General features: G+C 43.3%; 2 protein-coding genes across 2 annotated transcripts in view; one reads left to right on the top strand and one right to left on the bottom strand.

Annotated features, from left to right (window-relative positions):
* Nucleotides 1-3,337, bottom strand: part of OLFML2B (olfactomedin like 2B) — an 86,555-nt gene extending 83,218 nt beyond the window's left edge. The window contains exon 1 of the mRNA XM_069968958.1: nucleotides 2,751-3,337. Coding sequence (XP_069825059.1) covers nucleotides 2,751-2,936 — 186 coding nt within the window. The 5' untranslated portion in view covers nucleotides 2,937-3,337. The remainder of the gene's footprint in view (nucleotides 1-2,750) is intronic.
* A 9,024-nt stretch (nucleotides 3,338-12,361) lies between these two features.
* DDR2 (discoidin domain receptor tyrosine kinase 2) overlaps nucleotides 12,362-18,296 on the top strand; it is a 141,537-nt gene continuing 135,602 nt past the window's right edge. Inside the window, exons 1-2 of the mRNA XM_069967409.1 lie at nucleotides 12,362-12,377; nucleotides 12,535-12,575. The gene's annotated coding sequence lies outside the window, so the exon portion shown is untranslated. The remainder of the gene's footprint in view (nucleotides 12,378-12,534; nucleotides 12,576-18,296) is intronic.

The following is an 18,296-nucleotide window of genomic DNA, read 5'->3' as shown; positions in this document are numbered from 1 at the left end:
TTAGGGGGCATTCGCATGTTTCTTGCTTGGTCGGTAGCATGAACATTTAGGCTATGTTCATACTGCGTACGATTCCGGACACATTTCGTACGCCGCTGTACATGTGCGGCTGAAACTTCGGGCGTGGGAAAAATCGGCATGCGGCCGGATGTGTACGAACCGCGAACATACGCCCGTAGTAGAGTTATGCTTCCCTAGCTTGTTTCGAAGCGATCTGAAACAGGTCATTTACTTGGAAATCTTCGCCCAGCCCAATAAAACTCACAGAACCTCTTGAAACGAAAAATCAAGTTCAATTTGGCTGGAATAAGTACTTCGTACGGGACCGCATGGAAATCCACGGCCGTGAGTTTCAACATTTCCGTCCTCAAACAATGGTCTTGTTCATTTTTCACGGCGCCGTATACGATCCGGTCGTAAGTTCATACGTAGTGTGCATTGTGCGGGTGTATATCGTATACTTTCAAGCGAACGCATCAACCTCAAAACTACGTGCGTATATTCGCGGTTCCCACTATGGCCGGAAAGATACGTAGTGTGAACATAGCCTTAAACAGTTTTTGAGCTCCCAGCATAATAATGAATGATGTTGGGAGCTTCGAACTCCGTGCCGTAGCACATTGTCCATATTTACGGACTGTTCATGGAACTTGTAAATGTCCCCTTAGGGCTCCTTCACACTTGTGGATGTTGTTAACTTGGAGGGCTAGAACCGCAGACAGGATAGGTCACAGGGTCAAATAAAGGAATAAATGCTACCTATGCTTGTGTGAGACTGGCGCAAAGAGCAGAGAGTTTTTACAAAATTTCCTGGATTTGTACTGTCAAAAAGGAGCTGTACACCAAAATCATAGGAACACTAAAAGAAAAAACAATAGCTATATGCCTCTTTCACCCATAACTTGCTCCAACAAATGTGCTACTTTGCCAGACTTCCTTCACACTGCCATTACAGTAGGTTGGAGAGTCCATCAGTAATTCCATCAGACTTGACAGGAAGAAAAAATCAAAACGATAGACATTACAATGGAACCTGATGGACCCTGCTATAAATCAGATGGGAAAAAATACTATACATTAAAAAGGCAATGCTCACCTCTTGAAAGGAGTTGTCCGGGAAGCAGAAAAGGATGGCGGATGCATGTTGTGAGCATCGTGTGCAGGTAAAAAACATACCATGTTTAATAGCTATTGGACATCGTGTGTAGACATGATCACTCACTGATGGTAAACTTCCAAGATGGCCAGAGGAAGGAAGTGCAGTGTCCGGGACCCCTTTAATTTCCCAGTGATCTAGTGCAGTCACACTGGGAGTCTTTAGGGGTATAAACCCACGCTGTATATGCAGCGTATTTACTGCTGCGATACGCAGCAAACTCGCAGCAGATTAGATCTAAATAACTGAACACAGCATCAAATCTGTACCAACAAATCTGCTGCGTATTTGTTGCATATCTGCTGCGTATACGGTGTGTGGGTTTATACCCTAAAGGAGAATTCCAGGCATGGACATTTTTTAAAAAATTGCTGGGGAGGGAGTTGGTGAAAATAATAACATGCATTTTCCTCCCTGGCTCCAGTGCTGGTGTCCGCTGTCCTCCACTCCGGTTCACCGACCCCCGGAAGCTCCCTGGTCCAGATTGGGGACTTGGGACATAACGTTCAAAGCCCACTCAACCAGTGGGATTACGCCTCTGCCACTGACTGTCGGAGCGGTTCTCACATGTGACGTCCAGGGGACCAGAACGGAGTACAGCAGACACCAGCAATGGAGCCAGGGAGATAAGTACATGTTGTTTTTTTCACCCACCCCCTCCACGGCAGTTTGAAAAAAAAAAGGCCGTGCCCGAAATTCTCCTTTAACAGCCTTTGCTTAAAAGCTGTTTATACATGATCACTGCAGCCAATCAGTGGCCTGAGCAGTCACGTATCGTACCACTGGCATCAAAGCTCAACAATGGACAAGAATGGCAGGATCCAGGTGTATCTCCCCTATCTCTGATTCCATTACAACATACTGTTGTCGCTAGCCATTGTTAGTGATGTCATACTGGCATCTGGTAAACAAAGAGCATCATAGACACCGGAGCATCTGCACTGGATCACCGGAAGAATAACATGGTGAGCAGTGCTTTTCTTTGCTTTATGGCATTTGCCAAGACACCAGTTGACCCCTGCAATGTCCAACATAATCACTCAATTCTGCAATAAAACATCATTGGGTTCGGAGCTCTGGTCTTCATGCATTATATCCACTTAGATTCTGGTTTGCCAATCTGCTTTTTTGTTTCTGGACGTTTCCAAAAATTACAGACATCCAACATTTTTTACAGGAACACCGGAAAACCCATTAAGAATAATAAGATTCCTAAGTGGTTCTGTACTTCTACAGCTCAGACATTATCAGTATCTACTGTGAACGATGATAATTACATTAGAAAATCTTTTTACCAAAAACACTGCCACACCTGTCCTCAGTTTGTGGGTAGTAAAACAACTCAGCTTTATTCACTTCCATGAAACCAAGTTTCAATACCACTTAGAAAGCAGCTTGGTTTTTCTATTTCTGGATAAACTCTTTAAGACTTCATCTATCCATATATAGAAATTGCATTTTTTTTCCTGCTTTTTTTTTTTTTGCTATTTTTTTATTATTAACATAAAATGTGGATCCATCCTTGTTAGCTACTAAATCAGAACTAAAGTGACCCTATCCACTATGGCATTAAATATCATAGACATGGTGGTACCTGAGATAAAATATTCTCCTGGTTCTCCGCCTCATCCTCCAGATTTTTGTCTTCTGAACTTGAATACGACTCTGTCGGCTGAACGGGAGAAGCACTAAAATTCTTGCTTCTTTCTCCAAGGGCCACAGAACCCAAGCAAAAATGAATGAAACATAGAAGTAATAACATAATCCCGTGTGGATCCATAAGAAGAGCAAGAGATGGATGTCACCATACAACTCCAAAAAATTCTAGACGGTCATAAGCCGAGAATCCGAGTAACCGGAGAAAGAACTTTCTTATTCTTCATTCAAATCAGCGCAAGTCGTAGCAAAGCATCTATTCACTTGCTCAATGGGAGTTAGTGTCGGATCAGTTCTTCACATTGAAATGCAGGTTGTCTTCATCATGTCTAACAGAGAGGGACTGCCAGCCTGTTGAGTTGTCTGCTCTCTCTGAGCTGCAGAGGGATGAAAGGGGCAGCCAGACAAGAGAGGCAGGGGCTTCTTTCTTTAGCTCCGCTCAGAATCTTCTCAAGTTACAACACAAGAAAAGGCTAAAGGTGCTGAAGAACTGAGGATAAGAGCTGGGTGCTGTGAGCTCCGAGCAGCTGGGGGAACTGGCTCCCGCAGCTCTCTAGTCTTGTCCTTCAAGGGGCGAAAGGTGGGGAGGAGGGCGATTTTTTTTTTTTTTTTGACTTTTAACTACTTTTTTTTTTTTTAACTACTTTTCCAGTTGAGAAACTGATACAGCAATTTATAACAAGGCGATATTTTCATTGCCAGGAACTATTTGAAAATCAGGTGTGTGTTATTCTTTGTAGTAAATGTCTTAAGGAGAAGCGAGCCAAGAAAAACATTACAGCCCCCGATGACAAACTGCAGACGCAGCGTTTCCTTGCCCTAGGAGCTCACTATTTACATAAGGCGGTAAAATATAGGCGGCTGCGTGTATTATTATGTTAGGGGAAGTCAATGATCCAATTGATGATATGATCAGCATAATATCCTATCAGCAGTGAGAAGAGCCAAGCAGGTGATATCTACTTTACAATTCTTGCTTTACTTTTTTTTTTTTTTTACAAAAATATATAGGTTTAAAAAAGAAGGAAAATAGTTCCTCAGTATTTAAAGAGGTTAAAAGTTATCCCCTATCCTTTACAAGCCTTTTACCTAGGCTGTACCCCTGTTTTCCAGGTGGTACTCGGGCTGTCTCCGTGTTCCCCACGGAACGGGAAGGCATCAGGAATCAAATGCTGAAGGTTCAAGAAGGTTCAAGTTAGATCAAACCTAACATTTCCCGATGTTTGATCATCTCTACTGCTGAGATGATAGAAAAGCCCTCATATAGGGAGGATCTTTTGAAAGAAGCACGCAGGCTCAAAGATTGCAGGTACACAGCCCAAGCTGACTCCCCTGCACACAGCACAAGCTAAGCCCCGCCCCTACACCCTGTGTGTTCCTCTTGGTGTCTTTGTTACATAGTTGCCATGATAACCCTGGGATGTTTATGCCCATGCCAGTTCTGCTTAGAACCACCCACTGCCCAGGAATTTGAACAAAACAGCAAATGTTCCAACCCAAACTCCACCCTAATCCCCAAAATCATACCTATCCTAACAACCGGCATTAAGCAACTGGTTGTAAAGAAGTGAGACGCCTAGTGGGCAAGATTTTTCTGAGGCAAAATGTGATATTTGATAAGTGATTTACAAATATGTTACCCCACAGTCTGTAGAGAAAATATCACCGGCACTACTAACACGTGTCCATATGCATTAAGATTTTGCCATGAGGACTTGCATAAAAAGCCGTACCGGGGTGCTCCTCATACAATGTAGTAATGCGATATATGAATTGAAAGGAAGAAAGTTGCGGGCACTCACCGGTTCTGTAGCGGTATTTCTTTATTTATTAATGGTTAAAATGTGGGATCGATACATGTATCTGGGACATCAGACGCCACATCTCACAGGTGCATCACACACATGACGGCCATTTAGCGCGCATGCGCGCTTCATCAGATCAGAGCAGATCTGATGAAGCGCGCATGCGCGCAAAATGGCCGTCATTTGTGTGATGCACCTGTGAGATGTGGCGTCTGACATCCCAGATACATGTATCGATCCCACATTTTAACCATGAATAAATAAAGAAATACCGCTACAGAACCGGTGAGTGCCCGCAACTTTCTTCCTTTCAATTCATATATTACAAATATGTTAGGTATGACATAGGCTATCATATGTAGGGAAGTTGTTTGAAACAACCGATACCCTTTACCCTTGTATACACTTCGTCTGGGTTCATGCAATGTGGCCAAAATGACTGTGTCTTGAGAATCAGTGCAGACTATTAACTTGTAACACCATTGTGACATTGTGACTATGCCCTGTAACCCCAGCCTCAGTCATGCTTTTGCCATAAACTGTTCTGGGTTTATGATGTGGTTTTTGCAGGTAAAACCACATGTGTCTGACCTGTGAAAACCACACAGCCAAAGACTGCATCACTAAACCTCAGCTATTTGGGGTAAATGCTGGTAAAGTGCATATTTCCCTGTATTTAACACAGTGGGGGCAATTACTAAGGTTACGGCTAGGGCATACGCCAGGGACAAGGCACAAATTCGCCCTATCTCCCTGGCGTACTCCTGCCGTATCCTCCGCTTGCCCAATGAGTTGGGGGGGGGCATGGAGTAACCTCCTACTGCGCCTCATTTATCACAATTTACGCCGTAAATCATAATCCGAACCTACAGGGGCAGATTTGTTGCGCCAGGCCCGGATGGATTCACTAGGAGGTGTACGTCTCTTAGTGAATTGGGCAGGGGAAAAGGGGCGGGGCCTAATTTAAATCCCCCCCCCAGTGTGTGAACCCAGCCTGAAGGTGGCCACAAGGTGCTTATAATTTCATCCAATTTATGGGCACAGAAATGCTGGGGAAATAGTCTGTGCAATAATATCTCGTGAGACAAAGCAAAAAAAAAAACTACCCTATAGGTCAGAATATTTGGGGATATAATTTTAATAATGATGCATTTATAACTTTTTTTTTTTTTTTACATCAGCTGGAATTACATAAGCTTAATGTGCACTGTACAGGCAAATTGTGTGGCTATTATGGGCCATTATTGGTAAGATATCACCACTTGTATTGAAGATGACCATCAGCTAAGGAGCTGATCATCAGTTGATCATTGTCTTCCAGCAAGTTTGAAAATCATCTCCGGCTGATGAAAGAGTTTAGAAAATAATAAAGTTTTACTTACCTCTCCAGGCTTCCCTGGTTTCCTCCTGCCTCTTTCCAGCTCACCGCAGCCGCCGCTGACACTTTCTAACCCGTCTGTGCAGTGAAAGCCCACTTAACCAATCACTGGCCGCGGCACTGTCCCATCTAAGCCAGTGATTGGCTGAACGGCCTGTCACTGCAGAGAAGGGTTCAGCAGTGTCAGTAACAGCTGCAGTAAGCAGGGAAAAGGTAGGAAGAAACCGGGGAAGCCTGGAAAGGTAAGTTTAACTTTATCATTTTCTAACAATGAATATATTAGAAATGGCGCAGAGGATGAAGGTAAGAAACTGCGTTATAGGGAGCTATCAGTAGGTTACATACTGTTGGGAAAAAATATATTTTTTTGCATAAAAAAAAAAAAAATATATATATATATATATATATATATATATATACACACATTTAAATCATCTCACCCTTTTCCTATTTTTTTTAAACAAAATAGGTGAACTAAAACAAATGCAACATATTTGGTATCGCCGTGTGAGGAATTGTGTGAGCTAATAAAATATAATGTAATTAAGTGCGCACACTAAACTGTGTAAACCAAAAAAAAGAAACTTAAAGATTTTTGGCTGCATTATCTATCAGAACACAATTAATAAAAAGTGATCAAAATGTTCCAACAAAAATACATAGAAAAAGCTCACATGGCAAAAAAAGACCCCACTACAGCCCCATAGATTTAAAAAAAAAAATTATAGGGGTCAAAATAGTCATTTTCCGCAAACAATTACGCAAGAAAAAAGTTTAAAAAAAATGTATGTAGTAAATTGAATCAAAAGCTATATTAGTATCTAAGAAGAATGTCCAGCACAAGAAATAACTTCAAATTCCGAAAAATCCTATTATTGGTCCACACCATAAAAACAGCTTGACATCATGGAGACCAAAGTGGCAGACGTCTCTTCTGCTGATATGCCTGCTACCTTTGTCTCCATGATGTCAAGCTGTTTTTATGGTGTGGACCAATAATAGGATTTTTGGGATTTCAACGATATATCTTGCGCTGGATATTCCTCTTCTATAAGTGTAGACATTTACCTTTACCTCTGGTTGAGACTGCGCATTTGCGCATAAGTTTTATAGTAGCTTTTATATGGCAAAAAACTTTAAAATTTGCAAAACTATTTGGTTTCTTTTTCAAACTTAAATTTAAAAAAAAAAAAATTATGGCAAAATAAAAGGTGTAAAATTGGTTCTGCTTAAAAAAAAAATAAAAAAAAGAGCCCTCATAATACCCTCTAAAAGTTATGGCTTTTAGAGGGCAAGAAGGAAAAAATGAAAGTGCAAAAATGGCTTAACAGTGAAAGTGGCCATGTCCTTTAAAAAAAAACTTCTGACATGTCACAGAGAGAAGCGGGCAGGTGTGAGCCAGGGAGGGACGCGCATAGCTGCAGGCTTCTCCCGAAGGAATCTTCACATTCACACCCAACCAATCAGGAGACACTTTATTTTTTCCTTGGGTAGTATTTTTCCTTGGTCTTGTCTCACCCTAATAGACTAACTTAAAAATTCTTCATGTCGTTGGTTAGTTGGTTAATGGAAGCCACACACATACCGAGATCATTAGGGTGACAGATGTTGCCGGGTAATTTTAGGACCTGACAAGTTTAGATTTATTAATGAAGTTTCCTTAAATACTTTGAAGGAGATCTTTAAAAGTGACAAATATAGATAAAATAGTGCGAGTCCTCATGGTGGCAGGTATGAAGCATAAAACCCTATCAGGACAGACTTATAGAACTAAATATGGAGGAAAGAAGGGAAAGGAGGAGGAAAGATGGAAACCTTTATATATTTTAAAGGGATAAATAAGGTTCAGGAGGGATGGAACTGAATGCAAGAACAAGGGGGCACAATCTGAGGTTAGTTGGGGGGAAAGAACATGAGAAAATATAACTTTACTAAAAGAGTAGTAGATACTCACGGAACGGCCAGTGTCAGAAAAGATCATCCCGGCCTGTACTGCAGTACCGGGCGGATGATCGTCACTGCCGCTGAATTCGGATGCGGGTGCATCAGTGTGTGCCCGCATCCAAATTTCCCGCTGCACACATTGGAGCATGCGGCCGGAGCCGCACGCTCCATTGTGTGCACTGACAGGTTTTCTGCGGCCGCTATACAATGAATAGCAGCCGCAGAAAACTAACCTGTCAGTTTTTTGCGGCGCAGCTAGGGATTCCGGCCGGAGCATATACTTTGTGTATACACTCCGGCCGGGATTCCCTCAGCTGCAGCACAACGTAAGTTGTTGTCGATTTGCAACAACGGCTGTGAATATTACGGAACTTACTTAGTGTGAACAGAGCCTAAGGGTGCATTCACACATACAGGATCCGCAGCAGATTTGATGGAGCAGATTTTATGCTATGTTCAGTTATTTAGATCAGATCTGCTACAGGTCCGCTGTGGATCCGCAGAATAGAATCCGCTGTGATGCGGTGTGTGTGAAGCTACCTTTAATTCCCTAGGGTTGGGCTGAGAATGGACTCTGTATTGTATTGGTAAAGATTTGTTAGTGTATTGGTTATTCTTTATTGCATTATGAGGGTGCCTTCACACGTACCATATCGCTGCGTTTTTAACGCTGCGTTTTTTACATGCGCGTTTTGATTTTTACATGATTTTCATGTGAAAATCAAAACTCGCATGTAAAAATCGCACCAAAAACGCAGCGATAAAAACGCAGCGATACGGTACGTGTGAAACTACCCTTAGGCCCCGTTCCCACTGAGCAAAACTAGCGGAACATGTTCATTCTTCTGCGCGGACAGAGCAGGAGCGCGCGCCTCCCATAGACTCCCATTATGAGAGGGAGGCTAACGGCATTCCGCGGCGGACAATTCCGCCACGGAATTCCGATAGTTTTGCTCAGTGGGAACGGGGCCTTATGCTGGAAATGGGTCATCATTGCTATTCACACACACCACAACAGGGAGTTACCATAGCAACACCAACTGCCTCCATAGTGTACTATACTAGCTAGGAGAAAGGTCCAGAAAGAGGGCGGGCGCTACAAAAACATGCCCCCCACCCCCGCTCGTCTCCAGTTCAGGTGTGGTTTGCAATTAAGCTCCATCTACTTCAATGGAACTGAGTTTGAAACCTCACCCAATCTGGAGACAAGAGAGGGGGAAAAGTGGCCATGTTTTTGTAGTGCTGGATAACCCCTTTACCATCAGTGACCCATCTCTGTCAGTCGGCCATTTCAAAGAGATATTAAGCACAACGAAACTGTTCAAGTTATATACGTCTTATGCTTCAACTTACGCAAGTCAAAGTCACTTTTTGTACCTCACTGCCTCGACTCCCTGTTGTCTGAATTATCCTCATCACCACCATGGGCTTCTCCACCAACACATCAGGCAGCAGTAATAGAGAAGCCCCAGGGGGAACTACAAGTACCATCATCACCAAACACCTAGGTGCAGTCCAATCTATAACCTCTGTGACAGTATTTACCTCAGAAAGAGGGAGAGAGTTGTTACCACTCGGCCTGTGACAGGATATATCTTCATTTATTCATCATAACCTCCATTCTTCCTGAGTTCCCCTCACTCCAGACTGCTACAATAAGGCTACCAAAAATTGTTGTGGCTTTTTGGGGTAAGGGCATATATGTAAAATTAATACACCTTCTTAACCAGAATTAGAAAAGCACGGCTACTTGCTTGCAAAAACAGCGCCATCCCTGTCCCCAGGTTGTGTGCGGTATCACAATTCTGCTCCATCCACTTCAATAGAACTGATCTACAAAACTTACACCCAAACTGAGCACAAGAGAGGTGCTGTTCCTAGATGAAAGTGGCCATGTTTTTTTTACTCTTGGATAACCCCTTTCAGGCCCTTTTACATGACCTGAGTATTAGGTAAATAATTGTTTGTAGGAACGCTTGTTCCCGAAAATCGGCCCACGTGAAAAGGCCAGCAGGAATCCGATAAACAAGAAAACACTCATTTGTTGTATCTTCTTGTATCTTCTGTGCAGCCAATAAAATCATTAAAGGGGTAGTGCGGCGGTAAAGAATTATTCACAGAATAACACACATTACAAAGTTATACAACTTTGTAATGTATGTTATGTCTGTGAATGGCCGCCTTCCCCGTGTCCCACCACCCCCACCCGTGAACACGGAAGTGTGGTGCGCTATACATACCTAATCCGTGTCGCGCCCGTCCGCCATCTTGTGCCACGACGTCATCTTCGGGCAGCCGGCCGAACATCTCCTACTGTCCCGAGTGCCGGCCGCCCTCTTCAGCGTCATCAGATGCTCAGCCGCGATTGGCTGAGCACAGTTATGCTCAGCCAATCGCGGCTGAGCAGCCGATGACGCGACAAAGGGTGGCCGGCACTCAGGGCGGTCGGAGGGATTCGGCCCGGCCGTCCGAAGATGACATCACTGACTGAAGATCGGAGACGAGTGTCGGCACGTGACAGGTATGTATAGCGCACCACACTTCCGGGTACACGGGTGGGGGTGGTGGGACACGGGGAAGGCGGCCATTCATAGACATAACATACATTACAAAGTTGTATAACTTTGTAATGTGTGTTATTCTGTGAATAATTCTTTACCGCCGCACTACCCCTTTAAATAAATTAAAGAAAAAAGGGAAACCAAATGAAGACAAGGTATGGAAGATCTCAGTTGGCCAGATAGGTTGTCAAATGTATTTACCCTAGAGAAGGCTGAGCGGGATGTTATATACTTCTATAAATAAGTGAATGTTCCCTATAGAAAACAATGTGATAAGTTATTCTTTTTGCAGACCATGTACATAATGAGGTCTCTGCTTACAGACAACAGATTATTTACATCAGAAATGTCTAAAGCATTAAAATCCTGTCCAAATATGATGAAACACGCTCCCCCAGGACTAGGTAAAGGCTTAATGGGGTACTCCAGCAAAAATCTTTTTCTTTCAAATCAACTGGTTTCAGAAAGTTATATAGATTTGTAATTTACTTCTATTTAAAAATCTCAAGTCTTCCCATACTTATCAGCTGCTGTATGTCCTGCAGGAGGTGGTGTATTCTTTTCAGTCTGACATAGTGTTCTCTACTGACATCTCTGTATGAGACAGGAACTGTCCAGAGCCGTAGCAAATCCCCATAGAAAACCTCTCCTGCTCTGGACAGTTCCTGACATGGACAGAGGTGGCAGCAGAGAGCACTGTGTCAGACTAGAAAGAATGCACCACTTCCTGCAGGACATACAGCAGCTGATAAGTATGGGAAATTTTTAAATAGAAGTAAATTACAAATCTATATAACTTTCTTAAACCAGTTGATTTGAAAGAAAAAGATTTTCGCTACAGTATCCCTTTAATACATGTATAGATTTAAAGGACACCTGTCACCCCCCGTGCCGGGGTGACAGGCTCCCGACCCCCTGTTAGACCCCCCTATACTTACGTGATCCCGCTGGGTCCCGCTTCCTGAGCCGGCCGGGTCCCGGAGATATCAGCTCCCGAAGCCCGGCGCGCTGACAGCAGAGTCAGACGCCCATAGAGAATGAATGGGGAGTCCGATGCTCCGTCATTCTCTATGGGCATCGGACTCATCTCTCAGCGTGCACGCCGGGCTTTGGGAGCTGATATCTCCGGGACCCGGCCAGCTCAGGAAGCGGGACACAGCGGGATCACGTAAGTATAGGGGGATCTAACGGGGTCGGGAGCCTGTCACCCCGGCACGGGGGTGACAGGTCCTCTTTAAGAAAGGGGTTGGATATCTTGTGAAACTCAGTATACTGGGTTACTGGTATTAGAGAAGCTCTCACCCTTTTCTTTATTGCCTGATTAGGATAAGGTGGCACTTAGGCTGGATTCACACTGAAGTCCGATTTTTTTTTTTATCAGTTTTATGCAAAAAATGGATGAAAAAAATGATTGATTTGTGTGCATCTGTTTTGATGATAAGATATATCAAACATGGTGTAAAGTGAAACTGGCTCAGTTGCCCCTAGCAACCAATCAGATTCCACCTTTCATTTTCCAAAGAGTCTGAGAGGAATGAGAGGTGGAATCTGATTGGTTGCTAGGGGTAACGGGGCCTGTTTCACTTTACACCATGTTTAATTAATCTCCCCCTATTAGGCTCTATTTACACAGAAAGATTATATGACAGATTATCTGCCAAAGATTTGAAACCAAAGCCAGGAATGGATTTGAAAAGAGGAGAAATCTCAGGCTTTCCTTTATGACCTGATCTCTGTTTATAGTCTGTTCCTGGCTTTGGCTTGGATCTGGCATCAGATAATCTTTCTGTGTAAATGGACCCCTAGTCACGTGATCGCTCAATGAGACCAGATTGACTTCTAAACTGGCTAATGACAGTATGCCAGGATCACTCCAGGTTAGTAAGCAATAAAAAGGGGGAGTGCCTCTATAATACAAAATGTTAATCTCAAGTTTAGGGCAATTTAAAGTGTATCGCCAGTGGTTTTTCCAGAAATGACTATTATGCAGCACTGTGCATTATAGTCTCTAATGTGAATCTATTTTTAATTCAGTGCCTAAAGCGGTAGTGCGGCGGGGGGTCGGCAGTAATGCGGTGAGTATAATGCACCACACTTCCGGGGTGGGGGGGAACATGGGGTAGGGGGCCATTCACTTACATAACACACATTACAAAGTTGTATAACTTTGTAATGTGTGTTATTTTGTGAATAAATGTTTAGCGCGGCACTACCCTTTTAAATAGGCTTACGAGCATCTGCTCTCTGTCTCATGCCAAAGCCAGGAGTGGATGTAGCAAGGAGCAGAAGTAAATGTCCTTCCTTTATAGTGCCCTTTCCTTTTGAATCAATCTAAAGTTTTGGTTCAAAAACTGCAGTGGTGGTTTATAAAACGGTTATGTGAGGGAGCAACCTGAAGCCCCTATTACACGGGGCGACTGAGAGGAGCAAACGAGCGATGTCAGTGCTCGTTTGCTCCTCGTTCCCAGCTCGCTGCCGCCGATATTGCACGTGGCAACAGCGATCAGGTTGCCTTTTATTACACAAGACAATTATCAGCCGTAATGGCGGATAATCATTTCATACAATAGGGCCTTAAAGGGGTTATCCAGTGCTACAAAAACATGGCCACTTTTCCCCCTACTGTTGTCTCCAGTTCAGGTGCAGTTTGCAATTAAGCTTCATTTACTTCAGTGGAACTGAGTTTCAAAACCCCACCCAAACTGGAGACAACAGTAGGGGGAAAGTGGCCATGTTTTTGTACCGCTGGATAACCCCTTTAAAGAGGTTATCCAGCACTATACAAAAAATGGCCACTTTCTTCCAGAGACAGCCCTTCTCTTGTCTCCAGTGTGGGTGCAGGTTTTGCAACTCATTTTCATTGAAGTGAATGGAGCTTAATTGCAAACCACATCTGAAATGGAGACAAGATTCATGCTGTCTCTGGAAGGAAAGTGACCATATTTTTGTAGCGCTGGATAACCCCTTTAAGGCTATGTTCCCACAAAGTATTTTTGCTCAGTATTTTGGGTCAATATTTTCAACCAAAACCAGGAGTGGATTGAAAACACAGAAAGGCTATGTTCACACACTGTTGAAATTCAGTGGATGGTCGTCATTTAATGGCATATAACAGCCTTAATTAATGGCCGTTAATCGTTTATAATGACGGCCATCCGCTAAATTTCAACAGTGTGTGAACATTGTCTTTCTGAGTTTTCATTCCACTTTGGTTAAAAAATACTGAGCTACAGAACTCACTGGACTCATCCTATATTTTTATTATTTTATCATTTTTATATTTAAACCAGAAAAAGCCTCAATATAAACACAAAAAAACAGCTTCAAACATGCTGTTAAAACAACACAAAAATGTGTGTGAAATCCACCAAAGGGCGGTTCCTTCCTTCCTCTGGACCAGCTGGGATTTGTGCATATAAAAAGTTAAACTTGATGGACATTCAAAAATATAAAATATATAATAAATATTATTTCCATGATAATTGTACAGTTACATGGAGAAGATTTTTTTTTTTTTTAAAGTAAATCAAGGGGCAGAAAACAATGGGCAGGTCTAAATGGTACAAACACGTAATAGGTGAAAGTCAATTTTTTTTATTTTTAACCATTAGAAGTAAAATGCACATTTTCACTGATAGTGAACACTTCAAATAGGAGACTCAAAACTCATTTTGACTGTAAGGTATTAAAGGCCGGGATAAACTGTCAGCTAAGTTAAAGGACCAAGGTCACAATAATATTACTGTACGCACATTACATGGGAGAGAGTAGAAATAACAGGAGAAACCAAGGCTTGGCTTTCCTAATTACAAAAACATCGGTGTCAAGCAGCAGCTGCAAAAGCAAATAAGATTTTGTGTGATAGGCTGCACAAAAATATAAAATGCCTGCTCCTTGATCCCCACTGGGATTCTCCATATTTCCCTCCTTCTAGATCATAAAGAACCTATACTTACCTGTCCTGGTGCCCTCGCAGTGCTGCATCCTGCTCCTTGACCCCCGCTGGGATTCTCCATATTTTCCTCCTTCTAGATCATAAAGAACCTATACTTACCTGTCCTGGTGCCTTCGCAGTGCCGCATCCTGCTCCTTGACCCCCCGCTGGGATTCTCCATGTTTCCCTCCTTCTACATCATAACCCGGCTGATGGATGCCAGTGGGACACCACAGCAGTCACTGACTGGCTGAGCAGGTTATCTCCCACCCTTTCCTGCCTGGTCGTGACAGAAATGGAAAGAAGAAGATATCCTGCGGGTCCAGGAACCTGGTGATGCAACACTGCGAGGGCATGGGGACCAGTAAGTATGTGTTCTTTATTAGGTTCCACCCACTCCCCCCCCCCCCCCCCAGCTGTGTAACAATCAGTTTTGCAGGACTTCTCCTTTAAAGAGGTTTCCTGTGACTTTCGTGATTGATGGCCTATCTATAAGATATTACATTGAAGGGGTTGTCCAGCATAAACTGAGAATATACTATTCTTCCGAGGCTGCGGGGGACATAACAGTGCCGTGTACTTACCTGTCCTGCTCCAACACAGCTGGGGCTGCTGATACTATGCACAGAGCTACCTGCTTCCAGGTGACTCTTTGTTCTGAGTTTTATTGGGTCTCATTGACATCAGTAGGGTCAGAGATCAACATTCTACAATGTCAATACCAGTAGCCCCGTCTATTATATTTCTCACAGAGAGTGTTTAACCCTTTCTTAAAGGGGTACTCCAGCAAAACAATGGTCAACTGATGTCAGAAAGTGGCAAAGATTGGTAATTTATTTCTATAAAAAAAAACTCAAGTTTTCAAGTACTTATCAGCTGCTGTGTGTTCTGCAGGAAGTGGTGTATTGTCTCCAGTCTGACACAGTGCTCTCTGCTGCCACCTCTGTCCATGTCAGAAATTGTCCAGAGCAGGAGCAAATCCCCCTAGCAAACCTCACCTGCTCTGGACAGTTCCTGACATGGACAGAGGTGGCATCAGAGAGCACTGTATTAGCCTGGAAAGAATACACTAATTCATGCGGGACATATAGCAGCTGATAAGTACTGGAAGACTTAAAGATTTTTTTTAGTAGACATAAATTACAAATCTATGGTACTTTCTGGCACCAGTTGATCTGAGAGATTTTTTTTCTGGAGTACCCCTTTAAGTCAATCCGCAGTTTCTGTCATGACCGGGCTCCGTGGGAGCATGTTTTGTAATCTTACAGCTTTGACAGTAAAGTAACACTTACATATTTTGAGATCAACCCTTACTTTCTTGTGCCCTTGGTGTAACCTATAGGAAAACTATAGGTAAAAGTTAGCACAAATGTTTTTAGAGGCGGACATGGAGAGAGAAAGCAGCTGCTGCACCTCACACCTATGGCTGACACTAATGCCTGTCGGCTACATTTAAAGTGTCAATGTCGTGAAATTGTTTTTTTTAGAAATCAATAGTCCAGGCTATTTTAAGAAACTTTGTAATTAGGTTTATTAGCCAAAAAATGCATTTTTATCATGAAAAAGCAGTTTGAAGCTCTCCCCCCGTCTTCATTGTTCTCCTATGGAGAGAGCTAAATAAAAGACCAAAACAGGACAACAAAGAGTTAATTTACAATCCATGGCCCTTTATCTCCTCTGACAGTCAGCACTGACCTCTCTGACCTCTGATTACAGAGTTCACCCAGCTCCGTGCCTGTAATCCTCTGTTATCTGCTTTCTGCTGTTGGCTAACTCCCTCCTTCCTCCTTCCCCCTCCCCTCTCCCTAGAACAGACGGAGTATGTCTGATGCAACAAGTCACAATATCCTGATTTTTTGCAGTGATTGGAAAAGAGGAAGGAGGGGGGAGGGACCTGGGAAAAGGCTTTTTAAATGCAGATAATGGCATATTTGGCTACTAAAACCCAATTACAAAGTTTTTTAAAATCGCCTGGACTATTGATTTCTGCAAAAAAATAAAAAATAAAAATAAGACAGTGACTCTTTAAAAACCAACGCCAGGATGTTGGTATATAATTTGATCAAACCATATTGCCCCATGTACTACGTGCAGGTCCCCTGGTTCACATGAGTCCCTACACTAACTTCACATTGTGTGGGTCAGCAACCCCTAACCCCGCAAAGCGAGCACAAACAGGAAAGGGAGGCCACGGAATGGCCCTGCAACCCCACTGTCACAGGACCAAACCCCAAGGGCCCAAGGACCAAGCAACACAGGTGTGAACAAGGTCTTACTACTCACCACTGCACCGGAGGTAGAATGGGAGAAATAGGAGATACTTACCATGTGTGCACAGGTGCTTCCTGCTAATTGGAGTCACATGGGTCTTACAAGGAGGAGTTCTAGCCACTCAGGAAAGGGGAGAAAAGTAAAATGCGAACATGAAGAGAGAAAGGAACTGCTGCACCTCACACCTACAGTATGGCTAACACTAATGCCTCTAGGCTACATTTAAAAACCAACACCAGGATGTTGGTATATAATTTGATCAAACCATATTGCCTCATGTACCACGTGCAGGTCCCCTGGCCCACATGAGTCCCTACACTAAATCAACACTGTGTTGGTCAGCGACTGCTAACCCCACAAAGCGAGCGCAAGCAGGGAAGGGAGGGCACGGAATGGCCCTGCAACCCCAATTTCACAGGACCAAACCCCAGCCCCCCCCCCCCCCCAAACCCATTAGGCGCCATATAGAAATTTGCAGAATGACATCATATGGTGGTAAAGTCCCAGAGATGGTTTCAAGTAGCTAGAAGCTGAACGCTTACCACAGAAATGCATTATTGGGTAGATGTGGAGGTAATGGGCGACTTTTTCATGGGTGGGATGTGATAATCTTGGTTACACTGTGTGTGGTAGAGACAAACTCTTCACTTTGGAAAATTGTGGTCATATTGTTTATTAGAAAAAAAAAGATGAATGAAATGTGATAAAAAAAAAACAATCTAAACCAAAATAGTAACGATGTGTACTATACATCCCAGCACAGAACATGAGCACAGTCGGACACAAAGGAGGCCTAACACTATATAGGGGCACACAGGAGGCCTAACACTATATAGGGGCACAGAGGAGGCCTAACATTATAAAGGGGCACAGAGGGGGCCTAACACTATATAGGGGCACAGAGGAGGACTAACACTATATAGGGGCACACAGGAGGCCTAACAGTATATAGGGGCACAGAGGAGGCCTAACACTATATAGGGGCACACAGGAGGCCTAACACTATATAGGGGCACACAGGAGGCCTAACACTATATAGGGGCACAGAGGAGGCCTAACACTATATTGGGGCACAGAGGAGGCCTAACATTATAAAGGGGCACAGAGGAGGCCTAAAACTATATAGGGGCACAGAGGAGGCCTAACATTATAAAGGGGCACAGAGGAGGCCTAACACTATATAGGGGCACAGAGGAGGCCTAACATTAGGAGCACAAAGGGGGCTAACTGCTATATGGGGGCACAAAGTGAGCAGGATGTGCTCCCTGTCTAGCATTAAACAGGGGATGTAGCTGCAGTCTGAGTAAAAGAACATAAAGGAGTGGTGGGAATGGGAGAAACATAATAGAGACATCTCATCAGCTCTAACAATACAACAGGAGCCTGTCCACTCAGCAAACATGGGGGAAATGTCTATATACTAAAATACACAGAGAGAACAAAAAGACCAGAAAGCTGCAGGTTACACTTAACATTTCTATCTGAATTACATCTAATATCTATTTTCCACGATCTAAGCAGATGATGTAATGAGTCCACCCATCCATCTCTCCACCCTGCCTCTAGGAGGGTATGTAGACCTTATTATATA

Source organism: Dendropsophus ebraccatus, chromosome 4 (assembly GCF_027789765.1).
Source record: "Dendropsophus ebraccatus isolate aDenEbr1 chromosome 4, aDenEbr1.pat, whole genome shotgun sequence".
Lineage (NCBI taxonomy): Eukaryota > Metazoa > Chordata > Amphibia > Anura > Hylidae > Dendropsophus > Dendropsophus ebraccatus.
Note: the sequence above shows the minus strand (reverse complement) of the source record. Positions and strands in the feature narration are given on the sequence as shown.